This window comes from Desmodus rotundus, chromosome 7 (genome assembly GCF_022682495.2).
Source record: "Desmodus rotundus isolate HL8 chromosome 7, HLdesRot8A.1, whole genome shotgun sequence".
Taxonomy (NCBI): Eukaryota; Metazoa; Chordata; class Mammalia; order Chiroptera; family Phyllostomidae; genus Desmodus; species Desmodus rotundus.
The window spans coordinates 4121268-4139373 of record NC_071393.1 but is presented as its reverse complement, the minus strand read 5'-3'; the positions used below and the strand labels follow the sequence as shown (position 1 = coordinate 4139373).

Below are 18106 nucleotides of genomic sequence, written 5' to 3'. Positions count from 1 at the left end.
GTTTGGTAACACACAGACTTGAAAATTACACCAAGGGAGGCAGATAGCCTGCTCCTGCGCTTAGAGCAGGAAGTTTAACAAGTTGTGAAGAAAAACATGCCTTTCTACTCTCTTGAGTCTTGAGGGTCAAAGCATGTAAATCAAGGCCTTGTGGATGTTTTCAATTCCTTCTCCTACTTACCTGCAGAGCCCAGGGTGGGTGTCGGCTACAGTGCACACTAACCAACGTGAGCAGATCATTGCCACCCCACAGGAGCAATAAAACTCAGCCCCTGCTGAAGCTTCAGGGACACTTACCTTGTCTGTGCTTCCTGTGAGACAGTGAATTCCAGAGATTCAGCCTCCCCCGCAAACTGGGAAATCTTCAAATCCAGGCCAGCACACGACGGGGAGCACCATTTAGAAGCTGAGCGGCAGGTGCCGGTTTGTCTAAAGTTAAATTAGAAAATTGAGATTTATTTGCACACATAGTCTCAGCTTAAAACAGCTTATTTGATGTTTTCCTCTTGGATTTATAGAAGTTTCAAGTGCTTGTTTTTCGTAAAAATAAAAACTCTTAATAGTGGATCTTTTTGATAGGTAGTGTTTTGAAGTAACCTTGGTTTAGTGAAGGCCAACAATTTTTTAGCCTAAGAAGCTTGACACTTGGAATAACTGGATTGTAAGGTGCTAACTTGTTTGGCAGAGAACAAACATTTCTCCCTGGAATCTGCATTTTGTAGCCAGCATGCCACTCCTCGAAGTGAGTTTTCTGACTGCGTGTCATATGGATGAAATTCTGAAGGTTCAAAGTGGACCACAATGACATCTCCTTGGGCCTGCCCTCACAATATAGAAGGATGTCATTTAATCCTTTATAGAGGGGCCATGGCATCTTCCTTTGTAATCATCAGGTTCCCTAGAGGAAGGAGGGATGGGGCGCTTTCCTGGGTGAAGAAGCTGGAATCTAACACAGGAAATACTACCTCTGGGTTATGGTACTTTCATTACATCATCAGATAGAGTGCGTGGGCTCAGAGCAGCTGTTTGCAAGCCTCTAGCATAGCTTGGGCTCATCTAAAGCTCATTTTTAAAGAATAGGTCTGCAGACTGTGCTGGGGCAAAATCTTAACCGGATTTTCAGTATACCTGAGGTGGGGGTGGAGCTCACCTCTTACCACTGCACTATAGCAACCTGCCTCAAGCCTGGAGAGACGCTGTGTCTTGGCTCTGCAGTGTGTCCCTATGGGGCTGTGGCTTCCCCGTTCTGGCAGCCCCTTCTTTGCCTCCTCTTGGCAGACTTGCACACTCCCAGAGATGCTATAGGTTGATCGGGGGCCTCCAACATTGAGGATTCTTCACCTGGAAACCACTACAACCCTTAAGACAATCCCCAAGGATGAGGACATCTCTACTGGACATCAGGATAACACTTTTTTGGAGGTTCAGAGAACTCAGGCTGCCAAGAAAACTGAAATCAGACTTCTTGTGGGGGTGCTGCATGATGAACCATCAGGCTTGCAAAGGCAAGCCACGTTTTATAAACAAACCATAGAGTGTCCAACTAATCTTACCTCTCTTACGTGCATCTCCTGAGTTAGATTCTGGGGGTCAACAGCTTCCAATTTCTTCAGTTTGAGTCAGAAAGGATCTTTGGATTTAAATTAACAGGAGGCATGAACCTAGATGGGATCTAAAACCATTCTGCCGTGGTGAACAACATAAGGGGAGGGGCAATTCAATGAAAACTACCATTAGCGGAAAAGGCTTGTCCCCCAGAGCCAAGTCTTATGTTGCTACGGATTACCGAGGTGGGAAGCTGGGTCATTGTCACCATTTCCAGATTCACGGGAGCAGTTGTTTGTGTGTGTACGAGATGGCAGAGCCCTGTCTCAAAAATGCTGTGATTTAAAATTCTCACTAGTTTCTGTGTCTGCCACCCAGGGAATTTACCACATAACCAACCGAGCACTTCCAGCCACCTCGCCCCCGGCTACTAGCCCAGGATGTGGCCTCCCTGACTTGCCTCCAGCGGGAAGTTGAGGAAATGGACTTCCCCCACCCCCGTCCTTTGGCAGTGGAAATACCAAGAAGCCGTTGGTGTGGCACAGCTCTTTCCCATCACCGTTATTAGCCACAGACAGTAAGATCTCTTTCTGAAGACGGAAAAAAACGTACTGAGGGGCCACTGCGTTTCTCAGATGAATAAGAAATTACAAGCTTCAAAACAATGCATGTAGGCTAGTGTTGAGATTCGTGCCCGTGGACTTCCCAACCAAACGTCCTGTCCACTCCTAGAACAGAAACCCTCAAAGTCCAAGAGTGTTTTTTTGTACAATTGTTTATACAAATTCAACAAAGGTAAAACCGCGTCAGGGGAGGTCTAGGAAAACAACACCTTACAACAATGGCACTTATGAATGCATAACTTTACAACCGGGAAAGAGCCATGTTATAAACCTGAAACGAGAACTCAACTCACACCTCAAAGGAGAGAGAAAAGGAAAAGAAAGGCTATGCTGGGTCATTTATTCTACTCCTTGACTCACTGTATAAATTAGATCTATGTAGAGAGAGTACAAGAGCTCATGCTGGAGCAAAACCCTCCTGAGTGCAAAGGTTGAAGTCTGAATTTTAAAACTTTTGAGAAAAAGGTGAATTCTATACAGAGGAAACTTGGCAAAGTGTCTTACTTTGACTATAATTTACATATATGCACATGCTTATGTAACTTCGTGACGTACAAAGCAGGCTCTCAGCTTCCAGGTAAACATGCTTTTAACTGGAAGGTCTGAGCCTGCTCGGCCAGACCTGGGCACAGGTGTATTGGATTACTTGTGTTGATGAAGTACAGGTTAAGTTCTCTCCTACCTTACGGAAACCAGGAAAGTTGGCAATCAGAAAACAATAAAAACACTGGTATGCATTCAGACCTTGCATAAATAACTTTTAAACAATTTGTACAAAAATAATTCTGCATAATGTAAGATGTAACAAAACCAAACAAAATGTGTCAAGACGGCAGATGTGGTGTGTGGTCCACTTCATGTTGACACCAGAAACCCCAGAGTTGCAAGGAATGAGGTGCCCAAAACAAAACACCACCACCAAAGAAGAAGAAGAAGAAGAAAAAAAACTCCTAAGCTCATGCTTCAGTAAGAGAATTTCTCCAAAAGTTCATCGTCCTCCCCAGCAGGAATGTCTTCGTGGTAAAGGCCGCCTTCGAAACGGTCCCGGAAGCAGTGCAGGTACGAGTCAGAAAGACCAAAGGGAAGCGTCCGGCCCCCTCACTCCCACAACGGCGTTGCCCTCAGCAGGACTTGCAAAATCGCATCGTTCCGTGGTGGTTCCAAGTCCCGAATTGAAAATAAAAGCCCTCGTTTCTGTAAGGTCTCTTACCCTCCTCTGCCCCTCCCCTCGCCCCGCCGGCCCTGTGTATGTACACGCTAGTTCTTGGACTAACTCAGTTTCTGCAGGAGTTTTTCTTCCACTTGCCCGAACTGGACACTCACAGACATTTCAGCTATGAACTGCTCACAGCCTTCCTTGGTAACTTGCTTGCAGTACCTCAGGTCAATATGACAGATATTTCCACAGCGTTTGAAGAAGGACAGGCACTGATCAGTGACCTTATTGCAGTCTGCAGGGAAGAGGACACAGTGTGAGGGTGAGGGAGCGTGGAGCCCGCACCGAGGCCCTGAGACCCCCGGCACCCCCGGCGCTCAGCAACAGAAACTGCGCCCAGCTCTCGAGCACCTTCCGGCCCCTGGTGCCCCAAGCAGGACTGCTTGCTTAAAAAGCTCCCTTCAAAGGGGGCAGGGTTCCAGCTGCCAACTACAAAGGTTAATTCCTTTCCGAATGAAACCTCTTCGAACTTTCACACAGCTGCCAGTATGTGCACATGTTCTCAGATAACTAGGCCTCCTGTTTGTACGTTAAGTCGCTTGCTTCACCCCCCCCTTTCCCCCGTTACATTGCTGAATACCCCTGTGCACACATCTGCTGATTCCCTTCACATGAATCCCAGGGGAGGAAGTAGCACTGGGTGGGAGTGAGAATGTCTGTAAGGCCATCCTGGGACCCTTTGGCTCGTGCGGGCACAGTGTGCTTGCCAGCCCCTTCACGGAATGTTCAGGGGCAGCCCATGCACAGCGCCAGGGTGCTAGAAGGGCTGGAGATGGTCCTAAGTACTGAGATGAATAGGTGATCTGAATGGATCATGGTAGAAAATAAAATCCAAAAGATTAGATTTTCACAAACGTGTCGTGAACCGCACTACAGGGAACAGGGGTTCGTGCTGGGATCTCTGTTCCATTGACATAACAACTGAATCGGGATAAATAAAAAGCGCCCACTTTTATACTGAGCACTGAGGACAAGAGGCTGCCCAGGCCTTTCTCAAGCACCAGTTCAAGACCATGAGCTGAGGTGTGAGCTCACCTCCTGGTGAAGTTCACGTCACTACGGCACTCTGCGCTCCACCTCTATGGGGTGGGACAACCCTGCCACCACAACTCCGAGGAGGAATAATGGCTTCCTAGGCCCTCGGGGACGGAATGATGACATACCAGCCAAACCTCCCCACTTCCGCTCCATGTGGCACTGGTGACAGGAAGGTGTTTGTCAAGCATGAACATGGGGTGCAAAGATGCAAACAACTAAATAGCATCTAAACAGCATATGGATCCTTTCGAAGCAAAACATTAGAATGGACTGTGTCAAAATGTAACTTAAATGAGGTAAGTAAGTTACTACTTGGTAATTTCTGGAGGGAGAATTGGGGGGGTGGGTGAGGGGGTCTTACTCAAATATTACAGACCCGATCCGACCCTACGAAGCTATCAGACCAAAACCAGGTTAGCTGGGCTGAGAACAGACAGCACTGCCTCTGTCCTCCTTGCCGTCACTCATGTCCCAAGCCCTTGGAAACCGACTCCCACCCACCAGCAAACAGAGGGGGCGAGGGAAGGTTCCACAGCGTTCACGACGAGACATGCAGGCGTAAGGGCACTAGCTGTGGAGCTTTCCTCCCTCCAGCTCAGGACCCTCAACAGCAGGCTCAGGACGGGTTCACGGACTGACCACAGCAATGACAGAAACCAAGCTGCTCGCTCCCACTCACAGCCGACTCAGCCTGGCCCTGCCTCACTGCCCACTGCTCTCCATTGCCCGCCCCACCGAGCTCAGCCCACGCCCACGGAGGGAAGCTTCCCTGGTGCTCGTTGGTCAGGAACCACTGGTCTGTGTTCACGTGGCTACCAGCACTTCTGGGGTAGCGACTATTACAAACCCAGCAATAACTTCCTTAACGTGTTTCCCGTCTGAACTAGGCTGTGTCCATCGTGGTCACGGGTATGTCCCAGCACCCCACACCGTGACCCTAGAACAGCAGGCGCACACATGTGAAATCCCCACTTTGTCCCACGGGAGGCTGGGCAGTCCCTGACTGACCTGACAGGTTGATCTCGGTTAAGGAGTCTCGGGTGGTGGTGCCCACGGCGGTGAGCAGGTTGATGGACTGGTCAGTCACGTGGTTGCAGTAACCGAGGTGGAGCTTGGAGAGCAGAGGCATGTGGCGGATGATGAGCCGCAAGGAGGCATCCGTGATGTCCAGGCCTGCTAGGCGCAGCTCCACGATGTTCCGGAGCTTGCTCCGGTTGTCCATCTGACCTGAGGGCGCAGGGAGGAGGGAGGCCACGCGTCACCCTGACAGGAGACTACAGACCTACCAGCCAGATTCACACTCAGTCCGTCACCGAGTGCTTCCCCCCAGAAAACCCATCTGTTCCGACATTTAAAAATCAGAAGATTCCGCATCAAATTTTAGTCACCTAGATTCTCGAAAATGCGTAAGATCTAGAAACGCAGAGCCACATCCCACCCAGCAAGCAGTGCTGGGCCGACTGGAGCAGAGATGGCAGAGCATCTCTGGATCACCACAGTGTCCTCACTTAAGCTGCTGGCGGGAGCCATGACCCCCGAAACCCGACCTAGCCGGGTGGCTCCATCCTGTGAGCCGCTGTCCAACCACACTGACCCCGATGGTCAAGGGGGCCTGAAGCCAGGACAGGGCAAGTTAACAGAGAAGCAGTCCAGTCCTGTGTAGAGCTCCTGGAGTGGGTGTGACCGGGAGCTGCTGCCCTTAGCCCCTTGGTGCCCGAAGCTGAGGACACAGCAGCCAGGGCTCATCTCTGCATCCTCTGGAGAAGGGCAGAAGCCAGAGAAGGCCCAAGGACGCACACACCACACTGGGTCCCCGGTGAAAACCAGATCCAACACCGTGGATCAAGGGTGCATTAGTCACACCACCACCTCCATGTGCCATTAATCCCGGGCCTGGCCACTCACCTGGCCTGTTATCTGTGGGTGGGGACAGGAGATCCCGCATCTGGGCATCCTTTAGCCCTTCTACCCACTGGACATCCAGAGTCCGGAGCAATGGACAACTGGAGCTACAGAGGGCTGAGACCGCAATCCACGAGCAGCCCGACAGCACCAAGTCTCGGAGCCCTGGCGGGGCCAGAGAAGGGGCGACAGGTCAGGTGATGCACCCCAGTCCCCACTCCTGCACATTTGGGGTCACTGGACCAGTGCTCACCAGGCAACCGGTTGATGAGCCAGCTCAGCTGTTTCTTGGAGATATTGGTCCAGCTGAGGTCCAGGGACACAGGCTGTCGCCGGATGATGCCGCTCAGCATCAGGGGCGTGATGGACTTGCAGTGGTTCAGGGCGATGCGGGTCCACAACCGCTTATCGCAGCACCTGGAGGCCAGCCCGGCAAGGGTGTCATCAGAGCTGGGAGTTCACTTGTGAAGCCCTCAGCATGGCCGTGGTTAATGCCCCCCCTCCAAGCCCAGGGAGGGGCTCCTTACTCCACCCTATGGACCCTTCTGGTTAGCTCCCATCTGCCTTTAGGGGCATCCGGGCACCTCCGCTCTGACAGCTGCAGGGCCTCCATGGAAGGGGCTGGCACCGACTCTCCAGTAGGACTTAAAAGGGGCTTTACACACCCTTGGCACGCCACAGCTCAAAACAAGCATGAGCAGCAGGCATCCTACCCATTCACGGAGGAAGGTAACTGGGCCAGAAAGCTGGGAAATACCAGTGCTGGGATTCAGACCTGTAACTGACACCCCGACTGTGAATAACCCGGACTAGCACTTTAAGGACAGGACTCTACTTGGCCCTCAGTTCATTTTCCAAGGAGCTGAATCAGGAGACTACATAGGGTTCACCTCTTCTGACAAGTCCAGACTGACCAGACTGCTGGAGTTGCCTGGACCTCTTTGGGGAGGATAACCAAGCTGTGAACTTAGACAAAGGGAACTGGGGCCGCATGCCACCCAAGTGCCGTCCCTGGTCTAGCCTAAGCCTCAGCCCAGAGCTGGACACAGAGCCAGCCCCTGCTGCCTCCCAGTCCCTGCTCGGCCAGCGCCCCCTCACCAGCGGTTCCAGGTCCTGCAGACCCGCATGCAGACACACAGGTCTCGGTGGCTGAGGTAGCTGAAGACGGCCATCCACACCTCCCGGTGCATGACGTGGGCTGCCCCATCATCCAGGGGCAGCGAGTCAGGTGGGGGGCTGATGGGCGGAGGCCGGATCACGTGTCGCTCCATCTGGATGCACTTGGGCGGGGACACGGAGGGCGGAGGCCGGGAGATGATGCGGGGTGGGCTGCGCAGGCCGGGCCCTAGCTGGTGCCGCAGCTCCCGGGGGGTGCCGTTGAGCCCCTTGCTGAAACGGTGGGGGCGCTCACAGAGGCCCAGGGGCCGCTTGGGCTCCTCGTTCTCACTCTCGGGCTCCGACTTGATAGGCTGGTGGTTCTCGTTGGCCAGGCTGCTCTCCGTCTTCTGGATCTCCTGGTTGAGCTCCTTGCTCAGCTCCTTGCTCAGCTCCTTGTTGGGAAGCCGCCGTTTCCGGCGCATCTTCACCTTCTTCTTCTCCTCGGGACCCTCCGCACCCTCAGTGCTGGGCCCGGCTGTCGGGGAGCTGGAGCGGGAGTGGTCACTCTCCCTGGTCTTGGGGGGCGCCTCAGGCAGATCGTCCTCTGGCTCCTGCTTGAAGCGCCGGAGTGGCTTGTTGGCTAGAGCCATCCGGTCCTCGGCATTCTTCCAGGACCTCCGCTGAGGAAGGAGGGGGGCCGGGGCAGGTAAGCCCCCAGCTAGGGCTGCACCCACCCAGGTCTCTCCTCCACCCTCCTCCAGGGACCCACTGCCCCAGGCAGGAGGGAAGGGGAGAGAAGGAGAGGGGAGAGAAGGGGAGGGGAGGGAAGGCGCTGATAGTACCTTCTTCCTGAAAAGCTTATCTTCTTTGCCTGGTTTTAGCTGTCACAGGGAAGAAAGGACGCAGAGCTTGCTCCTGGGGCTCGTGGGATTTGGTCCCCTCCACACCCAAGCCCAGCACCGCCCAAGGTGTCTATAGTAGGGGCTGGAGGGGCATCTTCCCCACAAATCCACGACAGATGGGTGGGCCCTGCCTGCTGGTTTTAAGGGCAAAGCTAGAAGTACAGGAGTGTGGTGGAATTGTTCCCACCCCTCTGACCTCCCACCTTTGGACAGACCCAGAGATATGCAGGGGCCAGGCAGGTCAGACTTGGCCCTGGGAGCCAGTCCTGGAGGCAGGGCCTGCAGGATTCCCAGCCGAGCCTGAAGGGCCAGAAAAGACGACCAGGCGCCACCTTGTGGCTCATGCTGGAAGGGCCGGTGGGCGGAGCAGGGCCTCCGGGATCCTCCGAGGTTCCCCAGATCCCCAGGACTTCCCAGCCACCGCTTCAGCTTCCCAGGCCCCACGCCAGAACCACGAGCCAGCGATCTGGGGCTGAGGCCTGGGAAGCTGGGGTGCACAGGCGCTTGGGAGCAATGGGCTGGAGGTCCAGTGGGGCGCGGGGGGTGGGGAGGGGGCGCGGGGGCGAGTCCCCAGGGCCTCAGGAGGGTGGGGGCGACGTGCAAGCACCTGCTGCTGGAAGTAAGTGAGACTGGATCTCCACCAGGGACTGAGGCTGCTGCCTAGAGGGGGCCTCGGCGAGAGGTGAGAGGAGGAACCCGGGGACGTTTGCAGCGTCGAGGCCTAAAGGGAGGGAAGATTGACTAGCTGGTTTCCCCTCCTTTCGCTTGGGTGGGGCTCTCAGCACCTAAGGGACCTGCTCAGGCAGCCAGAGCCAGGGTCCGAGGCCTCCCACCGCCCATGCGCGCCCCCCACACCATGCCACCCCACGCCCACCCCTCCTAGGCCGTACTCGCTTCCGTCCACTCGGCTCCTGGGGTTTCTCGTATTTCCGCTTCCTCCGTAGGTGCACGTCGTCTGACTTTCGGCGCAGGATGCCGTCCGGGGGCACTTTCTTGGGGTGCTCGTCGGACCTGCGCCGGGGCGCCTCCTCACACTCGCTCCTGCGCTTGGCAGACTCCTGGCCTTCCTTGTTGTCTCGGTTCATCTTCTGCTCCTTGAGCAGGGAGCCAGGCAGGTTGGAGGCGTACTTAAAACCAGGGCCACGCTTTTGCTTGTAGGCCAAAAAGAGACAAGGTACAAGCGGACTGTATATCTTTGGACGAGCCCCCCGCCCCAAGCCCGCAGCACCCACCAGCCAACCGCGTGGGCGAAGGCCATGTCTGGCAGGGCCAAGCTCCATCCCTCCCAGGTTGACCCCTGGGACAGGTAGCCCAGCACTCACTTTCCCGGTCTTGCCGGCGTGGTTACACTTTGGACACTCCCAGCAGTTGGGAAGCTCATCGTTCACCACGCCCTCTGACTCCTTAATCTGTGGGGGACAGGCCAGTCAGCACACAGGGAGGGGGCGGGAGAGGCCGCCTCCACCAGAAACATTAACTCGCCCCAGCCCCAAACATTAACGCGCCCCCGCCCCAAATGCCTTGTCCATCCCATCTTTGGCCAAAAGAAAAGAACACAAGACTGGTTAAGACAGGTGACTCTGAGTTCGGTCATTTAGTAACCCAGCCCTGCCCTGGTGGAGCTTCTGGTCGGAGAGGGAGGTAAGCAAGCAGACAAGGCAGGCACAGGTGCTCTGACTTCCAAAGCGTCCCCTTCAGAGTGAGGAGTGAGTGTGAAAACAAGCCCCCGCTACTGCCACCCAGGGAAAGGGGACACTTCAGGGCTGAGGCATCATTTGAGGCAGGCCTACTCTGCCCTCTAAAACACACAGATGTGCATGGGCGGACTCAGGGAGCTGACAGGGAGGTGCTGGGTATGTTGACATTCTCTTGGGACAGAAGCTACGTGCCAGCCCAGAGCGGGCCCTTCCTTTCCAATGAAGAACCTGCTGCCCAAGACAGGCAGGTCCAGCACAGCAGTCCCAGGGGAAGGCAGCCCTGCCCTGGACACACCAAGGGCAGGTCCCCGCACACAGGAACACAACCCCCTGCTGTTATGGCACCTGCCCTCCCCTGGCCAGGCCCCAGCTCTCTCAGAAGCAGCCCGACCACCCAGTGTGTCTCCTGTGGAGTGTGTGTGTGTGCATGTGTGTGGCCTGAGCTACTCCAGACCCTTCTGGCCCTCAGCTCATCATCTGACACACCGAATCTCCACACTTGGGTGTCCCTCCATAGCAGGAATCAAAGTTCCCCCTGCTCCCGAGAGCTTCAGACCCCCAGAGGCCCCAGTGGTGTGTCCAGCAGCGCAGCTGGTGGTGTGTCCAGCACCGCAGCCAGGTCCCAGGGGCCGCTCACCTTAAGGCATCCAGGGTGGATGATTTCATTGCAGATGGAGCACTCCATGAGCATGAGGTTAAACTTGCCTTCTTCCTCTTCCACCGTGTCCTCCTTCCCTGCCTCACCGCACACCAGGCACACGGCTGTGTGGGGCAGCACTGGCTGGAGAGCCGGGGAGAGCAGAGGTCAGCAGGGGCTGAGAACCCCGCAAGCAATGGAGCAAAGGCATGAGCTGCTCTCCTCCACCTGCCACTGCCATGCATTCGTTCACTCACTCACTCACTCACTCACTCAAATACTTAGGCTCTTGTGTGCCAGGTACCACTCTAAGAGCTGAGACTACAGCAATAAGCAAGGCGGGAACACACCGCTGATGTCCTGAGCCTGCATCTCAGTGGAGGGAGGAGGACAGAACGCAGAAGGATACAGTATACTGCATGGTGACGAGGGGTATGGACAAAAATGCAGCAAGCAGGGCCAAGGCCAGGGTCAGGGGGGAGGGGTGGTAGGCAGGGCTAATCCGAAATGTGGAGGTCAGGGACGGCCTCCCATTTGAGGGGAGACGTGAAGGAGGTGGGGGCTGAGGCTGCACCTCACCAGCGGGCATCAAAGCCTAGGCCGTGGACTTCGGGATCCCCCAGACCTTCACCAGGAGGCCCAGGGGGCAGGTCAAAACTACTTTCAGGACACAACTAAGACGTCATTTGCCTTTCTCACAGTGTCGGCATTGACACTGCTGGGTACACTGGCTGTCCCCTGGGCTACTCCTGGCCATACACCAGCTTCATTCAACAGTGTCTTGGGTGAAGCAGGGAAAAGGACTCATTGTATTAAAACTCTGACCCCTGACCCTTCTAACACGCTGTGCGACAACACAGAGAGTATGCAAAGTGCGTCTGCGGAGGGCGGTGGTCACCTGAGGCTCGGCCAGCAGGTGACCAAGCCCCACCCCCGCCACTTCCTGCACAGAGCGTGGCTCTGCTCAGAAGAATGACAGGAAAAGCTGATGGATATGGGCTTATTTCCTCAGAGATGAAACCAGCGAGCCCGTCACTTCCAGAGACGCAACTTACAGCGTGTGTTGCAAATTATACAATTCCAATTTTCCAACAAAAATTAGAATTTTAGAAAATTTTTACATTAGCCACCACGAACCGGACAGCTTCCCAATGCTCAAAAAGACTTTTCTGACGAGACTGGCAGCAGCGTTAACAAACGTGGTTCGGTTTGTGTAACACTGTAGAATGCTATGCACCGATACTTAGGAAATTCTGTACAACTCAGTGAGCCAGTGTCTTCCAAGTGGCTAACACACGGTGCTACACCACCACGCAGGGGCCAATAAGCTACTCCAGGGGCATTTTACTGTAACAGGATGAAAAGTTCACTGACACAGTGTCAAATTCCACGTTGCAACGAACCTTTAAGAAACTGCCACCTGTGGAGCTCTGGCAGCGAACCAGCAAAGAAAACACGCGATGGCCTGAAAGGACTACTGAGATACTCCTCCCTTGCCCAACCACACATCTGAGTGAGACCAGATATTCCTCTATAGTTCTTCCAGAAAAAAAAAAAGAAAAGCAAAAACCCACAGCAGAAGGAATATAGAAACAGATGGTGAAAATCCAGGTCTTTTCTAACGAACCAGGCACAAAAGAGGTTTATAAAACATACAACAATGTCAATCTTCCCACTAATCATTTTTGTTGGGAAGATGTAGTTATTTCTTATAAAAATGCTATTTTTGGTTACATGCAGTGGGTTTCCTGTTATTTTTTAATGAAGTCAGTGTGAATTTTGAATACAGTAATAGTAGTAAGTAAATACCCCACACAAGCAGAAGCTCTTTGGGTCCTCCTGATTTTGGAGAGGGGAAAAGGGCCCTGAAAACGTCGAGTTCGAGAAGTGACATACTCGGCGGTCCTGGTACGTGCCCCGCTCCCAGTACCGGGTTCAGGGATCCAGACGAAACCCATAGGCCATCTTTATTAAACTGAGTTCGAGGAGCTTCAAATACACTGGGGTACACACTCCACTGCAGACCCCAGCACAGAAGTCTAGGAAATGGCACAAACACTGCCATTCTAACTACTAAAGCACTGAAGGTGAGAAAGTCAATACTGGGTCAAAATACTTAAATGAACGCCTGATAAAGCCCGAAGCGAGTGGCTGGGCGGGGCCCAGTGATGAGGGAGGATGAAGGCAGACTGCGCTGAAACCCTGGGAGAACCCGGCCAGGTCGTGTGCGGGAGCGTCACCGGCAGCAGCAGAGAGGCTGCTGGAGGATGCATGGGCAGGGGACCTGGGGCTCACAGCGGAGAGAAGAGGGGGGCATGGCGAGACAGACGGGGCCGCTGGAGTAGGATGGGGCAGGCGGCGGCTGACGCTGACGAGAGGTAGAAACAGAAGTTCCAGGAGGGGAAGCCCAGGGGCTGGAGGTAGTGCGGCAGGGGAAGGGATCGAGTCTGCGGAGGAGCCTCATGGAGAGGGGCAAAGGGAAGGCTGCTGCGGGAAGGGGGGCGCTCTGACCTGTCAAGAGAGAAAGACCCGAGAAAGGAAGAGAGGTGGGTAAACCTCCCAAGAAAGTGGAAAGCTGGGAGAAGATAAAGAAGCAGCCCCCCACCTGCGTCAGGCCGAGTCAGCATTTGTGATCAGTTCCAGAAGCCACATCAGAGGGGAGAGGGAGAAACACACAAAAGTGAGCTTTCTCTTCTTCAACGAGCACTGACCGTGCCAGGTACCGGGCCAGCACCAGAACCACAGAGAACAGGTGGTGGCAGGGACAGGTTTCCTCTAACTGGGCCCGGGACACGGGGCGGGATGGAGGGGGCAGAAGAGAAAACAGTCCTGGGTCACGGCCAACATGCCAAGTTTTAGGTGACACTGTTTTCAAAACTAACAGTCCCTATAAACAACCTCTCAAACCTGACAGAACGCAATGCATCACGTGGACCCACCCCCTCAGAAAAATGCACGCACACACACACACTCAGATAAAAATCTGCATTGAATTTCAAGGGGTATCTCCAATTCCCTGAAATCCATTCAAATGACCTGGGTACAGATAACAAAAACACCAGCAGTGAAACTTAAAAACTTCTGCACAGCAAAGGAAACAGAGTGAAAACACAACCTACAGAGTGGGAGGACATACCTACAAACCATGTTTGTGATAAGGAGTCGACGCCCATATTATATGAAGAACTCCTATTATAACAACAGAATTACAAACAATCCAATTTAAAAACTGGGCAAAGGACTTCAACAGACATTCCTCCACAGACACTACAGACAGCCAACGTTTTATGTTGACTACATGAAAAGAGGCTCCATGCCACTCGTCCGCAGGAAAATGCAAACCAAAACCATAATGAGATATCACACCTCATACCCATTCGGATGGCCATTATTAAGAACAAGTAAAGAAAGAAAAGAAAATGTGGTGACAAGATATGTGGGGAAACTGGGACCCTCGGGCACTGCTGGGGGATTGTAAATTGCTGCAGCCACTATGGAAAAACAGTGTGGAGGTCCCTCAAAAAATTAAACATAGAATTACATATGGCCCTGGCTGGTGTGGCTCAGTGGATTAAGTGCCAGCCTGAGAATCCAAGGATCGCTGGTTCAATTCCCAGTCAGGGCACATGCCTGGCTTGCAGGATAGGTCCCCAGTAGGGGGCGCATGAGAGACAACCACACATTGATGTTTCTCTTTCTCCCTCCCTTCCCCTTTCTCTAAAAACAAATAAATAAAATCTTAAAAAAAAAAAAAAAAAAAAGAATTACATACAATCCAGCAATGCTGCTTCTGGGACTATATCCAAAAGAATTCAAAACAGGATCTCACAGAGGTTCCCCACATCCACGCTCATCACAGCATCATTCACAATAGCCAAGGGGTGGAAGCAACGTAAAAGTCCATGGACGGACGAACAGATGAAGAAAATGCAGTATACACCCACAACGGAATATTATTCAGCCTTTACAAAGGAGGGAATCCCGCTACAGGCGACCGCATGGACGAACCCCAAGACTATGCTGAGTGAAATGAGCCAGACACAGAAGGGGAAACCCTGCCTGATTCCACTTACGTGAAGTGTCCGAAGCAGTGTGAGAAACAGAAAGGAGAAAAGTGGCTGCCAGGGCCGCGGGGTGGAGAGTGGGAAAGAGGAGCTGTGGCTTAACAGACACAGAGTTCCCATTTGGCAAGATGGAAAAGTCCCAGAGCACATAGGTATATGATAGCACTGTCCCCTTAAAAGTGCTTAAAGTGATGGGGACGGGATGGATGCGGCCCGGGAGGGAAAGCCAACACTGTAACACCACAACTATTTGGAGGGAGCTCTCTGTCAAGCATATGACTGGCTAACCCCTAAGCTGTACGCCTGAAGCTAATACAAATATTGAATGTAAACTATAAAAACAAAAAATTCCCCACAAAACCTTTTGATTAAAAAAAATGAGGTAATAATAATTGATGAACAACAAAAATCATGTGTTCCATCAGAAAAGAAGTGTTTTATTTGTACACTGAAATGGATGTATTTCTTCATTTGGTTGTGTGGACTAAGGAGTGGCTTTTTGCTTGTTTGTTCAGAAAGTAAGCACAATTAACAATAAAATAAAGAAAGTGAAAATATACTGTAACAATTTATTGGAGCTTATCAACTTTTAGTATAAACAAAATGTTTCTTATGCAAAAAAACATCTTTTATACATCTGTATCAAATATAGCACAAAAATAGATTTTGCAAAAAAAAGTTCAAATGATGAATTTTATGTTAATGGATTTTTTTCACAATAAAAATAAAAATCTACACAAAAAAGTGTGTGTGGATGGATGGAGGGGAAAATGCCCCCGGGGCTTGGAGGGACCCAGCAGCCAGGGAGAAAGGCCCGCAGGGCCCCAGGCGGAGGAGCTCGCCCAGCGCCCTGCCTCTCCGGCTGAGCCTGCTGCTTTCCCACGCAGCACAGAGATCGCTCCCCCGACAGGGGGCGCCGCGGGGCCCTGACAGCAGCACCCCGGGGAAATCGAGGTGTGTGGGTCTGTGCAGGGGCGATTAGTCGGACTGCAGGCCAGGCCGCAAGAGCATGTGTCCCTGCCCTGTCGTCCGGGGGCAAGGCCGGGGCGCAGGGACGCAGGCAGTCAGCAGGGGCTGGCCAGGCTCTGCAGCGCCCAGCTCCTGAGCCCCATAAATCAGTCCTGTCTGCCCCGCGCAGCCCTTCAGGAGGGACAGTGACCTGCCCCGCAGACCCCTGACTTTGAAGGGAGGACAGGAAGGAAGGGAGGGCCTACACGAACTGGATCATAAACGGTGGCAGCGGGGTCACACACGGGATGGGCTGCCCCAATGTGTTTAATGGCAGACACTTCAAAGCACCCGGTCGTCCAGGGAAGGCGGGAGTTGTAGGACCATCAGACGATGGCGAAAAAGGAGCCTGAGCACAGGGCAGGAAGCGCTGCCATGTGGAATCTGCAAGAGCACTGCAGTGAGCCCCTGCGGGAACATTCTCCGTGGAGGGACGCTGGGCGGGCCAGCAGGCCCGGGAGCGAGGCAGCCCGAGGCCAGGGTGGGCGCGGCCGGGGGCGGGGAGGGCCCACTCACCGCGATGCACTGCCGCATGATGCAGCTCTGCTTCATCCGCCCGGGGCCCCCGAACTTCTTCATGTCCTTGCAGAAGTGGCACTCCCCGCACTCGGTCCGCAGGCAGGCCTCGCACTTGCGGCATCGCGTCCGGCGCCGGCGAGCTCCCGCCGTGGTCCGGTTGGCGGCCAACTTCACCGCGGAGGCGGGGCCCAGCTTCACCTTGGGCCGCCCTATCGCCCGGTTCTGCGGGGGAACACACGGGACTGTGAAACACGAGCACCCTAGCAGACACAGCATTAGGGGCTGCCGTGTCCATAAGGGGTGCGGACCCCAGGACCTCGGAATGTGCCCGGTTTACCAGCAGGGTCTTCACAGAGGCAACCCAACTGCAGCCGAGCCCTCAGGGTGCGCTCTAACCCAAGAGACTGGCACCCTCATGACCAGGAGAAATCTGGACACAGGCGCAAAGGGCTCCTGTGTGAAGACACAGGGAAAAGACGGCCACGTGACAGAGCGATGCGTCCACAAGTGACGAAATGCTGGTTTTTGCCAGACGCTGGAAGCCGTGCGGGAAGGAGCCTCCCTTGGAGCCTTCGGGGCAAGCAGGCCCTGTGGATGCCTTGATCTGAGACTTCCAGTCTCCAGACCTGCCAGAGAATTACGTTTCCGCCGCTTTAAGACCCCCAGTTTGTGGGGCTGCCGTATGGCACCCCAAGAGCCTACCCCGGAGGGCGCTCCAGCTTCCCTCCATCGCATGCCCAGGCTCAAGACCCTCCCGTGGCCCCATGCCTTGGGCCACGCCCTGTGACTTGTGCTCCCCCCAGAGGCCACACAGGGCCACAGAGTCAGCCTTTTTCCTGTGCCAGAACCACCTCCCACCTAACGTGGCTAATGCCCACCCACCCTGCAAGTCCCAGTTCACATGCTACTTTCTTCCAGCAGCCCCCCCCCCAGGCTTGGTGCCTCCTGCAGACCCCCTCCGGGCACTTATCAGAACTGTCCTTCCATAGGCCCTTCCCTGCAGACAAGGAGCTGGGGGGGGGGGGGCGGGGGGGGGGGGCGGGGGGGGTAGTTATCAAGGGTGTCTTGTCATCACTGTCCCTCAACAAGACAATGCGCCCAAAGAAGGTGCTCAAAAAACCACACAAACCCCAGAAAATTGAGGCAGTGACCCTGAGGAACCTTGATTTCCGAGACCTTCTCTCAAAATGGGCTCCAAGTCCTTCCCACCCCATGACTCAGGAGGAAACAGAGACAGGTAGATTAACTGCTCAACAGTGAACAAGCCAGCCACGTGTCCTGCTCTGAGGTCCCTGCACCCTGGCCACCAGCCCCAGGGCCTCCTGCAAACAAGGACGGGTGGTGGAGCTCCTGCTCAACCCCCCGCGGGACACTCGGCCCAGCCCCAGTCCACAGAGGAGCAGACAGGGAAGGACCTGGACCGTCATGTGGGTCTTGTGTGAGGCCCCTTTCCCAGAAGCACACGTTTGCGGGGAAATGGTTCATCCCTTCGTCAGGAGGGCCATGACGCAACCCAAAACTCTCTGATCTTGGTGGCAGGTAACGCTCAAAGCCATTTCTCCGCCACTTCAATAAGCTTCAGTCCGGTCCCAGCCTTTCCGTTTTAACTGCTCGCCACACTTGGATCCAGAAACAAAAATCCCATCCTCTCCTTAGCTCCCGGCCCAGAGGCACGGTTCCAGCGTACAGCGAGGGTGGCTGGGGTCCTCCTGAACCTCCCACAACTCGCGGGACACCTCTCCCAACACCACCGGGGCTGCCTAGAACGTCCAGCCGCATCAGAGAGAGAGACGGTCCACCCCACGCTCGGTGAATAAACCCTCACCGTCACTGATTTCCTTCTGCTGTGGCCCCTGC

The 18106-nt window shown here is 54.2% G+C and overlaps 1 protein-coding gene across 8 annotated transcripts in view; it reads right to left on the bottom strand.

Annotated features, from left to right (window-relative positions):
- Positions 1 to 3180: 3180 nt before the first annotated feature.
- Positions 3181 to 18106, bottom strand: part of KDM2B (lysine demethylase 2B) — a 99717-nt gene continuing 84791 nt past the window's right edge. For 6 of the 8 annotated variants that reach the window (XM_053928894.1, XM_053928890.2, XM_053928892.1 and 3 more), the window contains 11 exons: positions 16247 to 16471; positions 10659 to 10802; positions 9647 to 9733; positions 9215 to 9484; positions 8932 to 9045; positions 8265 to 8303; positions 7423 to 8102; positions 6578 to 6741; positions 6328 to 6489; positions 5431 to 5649; positions 3181 to 3619 (listed from right to left, as the gene is read on the bottom strand). In XM_053928894.1, the coding sequence (XP_053784869.1) occupies positions 3438 to 3619; positions 5431 to 5649; positions 6328 to 6489; positions 6578 to 6741; positions 7423 to 8102; positions 8265 to 8303; positions 8932 to 9045; positions 9215 to 9484; positions 9647 to 9733; positions 10659 to 10802; positions 16247 to 16471 (2286 nt within the window). In that variant the 3' untranslated portion in view covers positions 3181 to 3437. The remainder of the gene's footprint in view (positions 3620 to 5430; positions 5650 to 6327; positions 6490 to 6577; positions 6742 to 7422; positions 8103 to 8264; positions 8304 to 8931; positions 9046 to 9214; positions 9485 to 9646; positions 9734 to 10658; positions 10803 to 16246; positions 16472 to 18106) is intronic. The other 2 variants (XM_053928891.2, XM_053928893.1) reach the window with 1 other exon arrangement.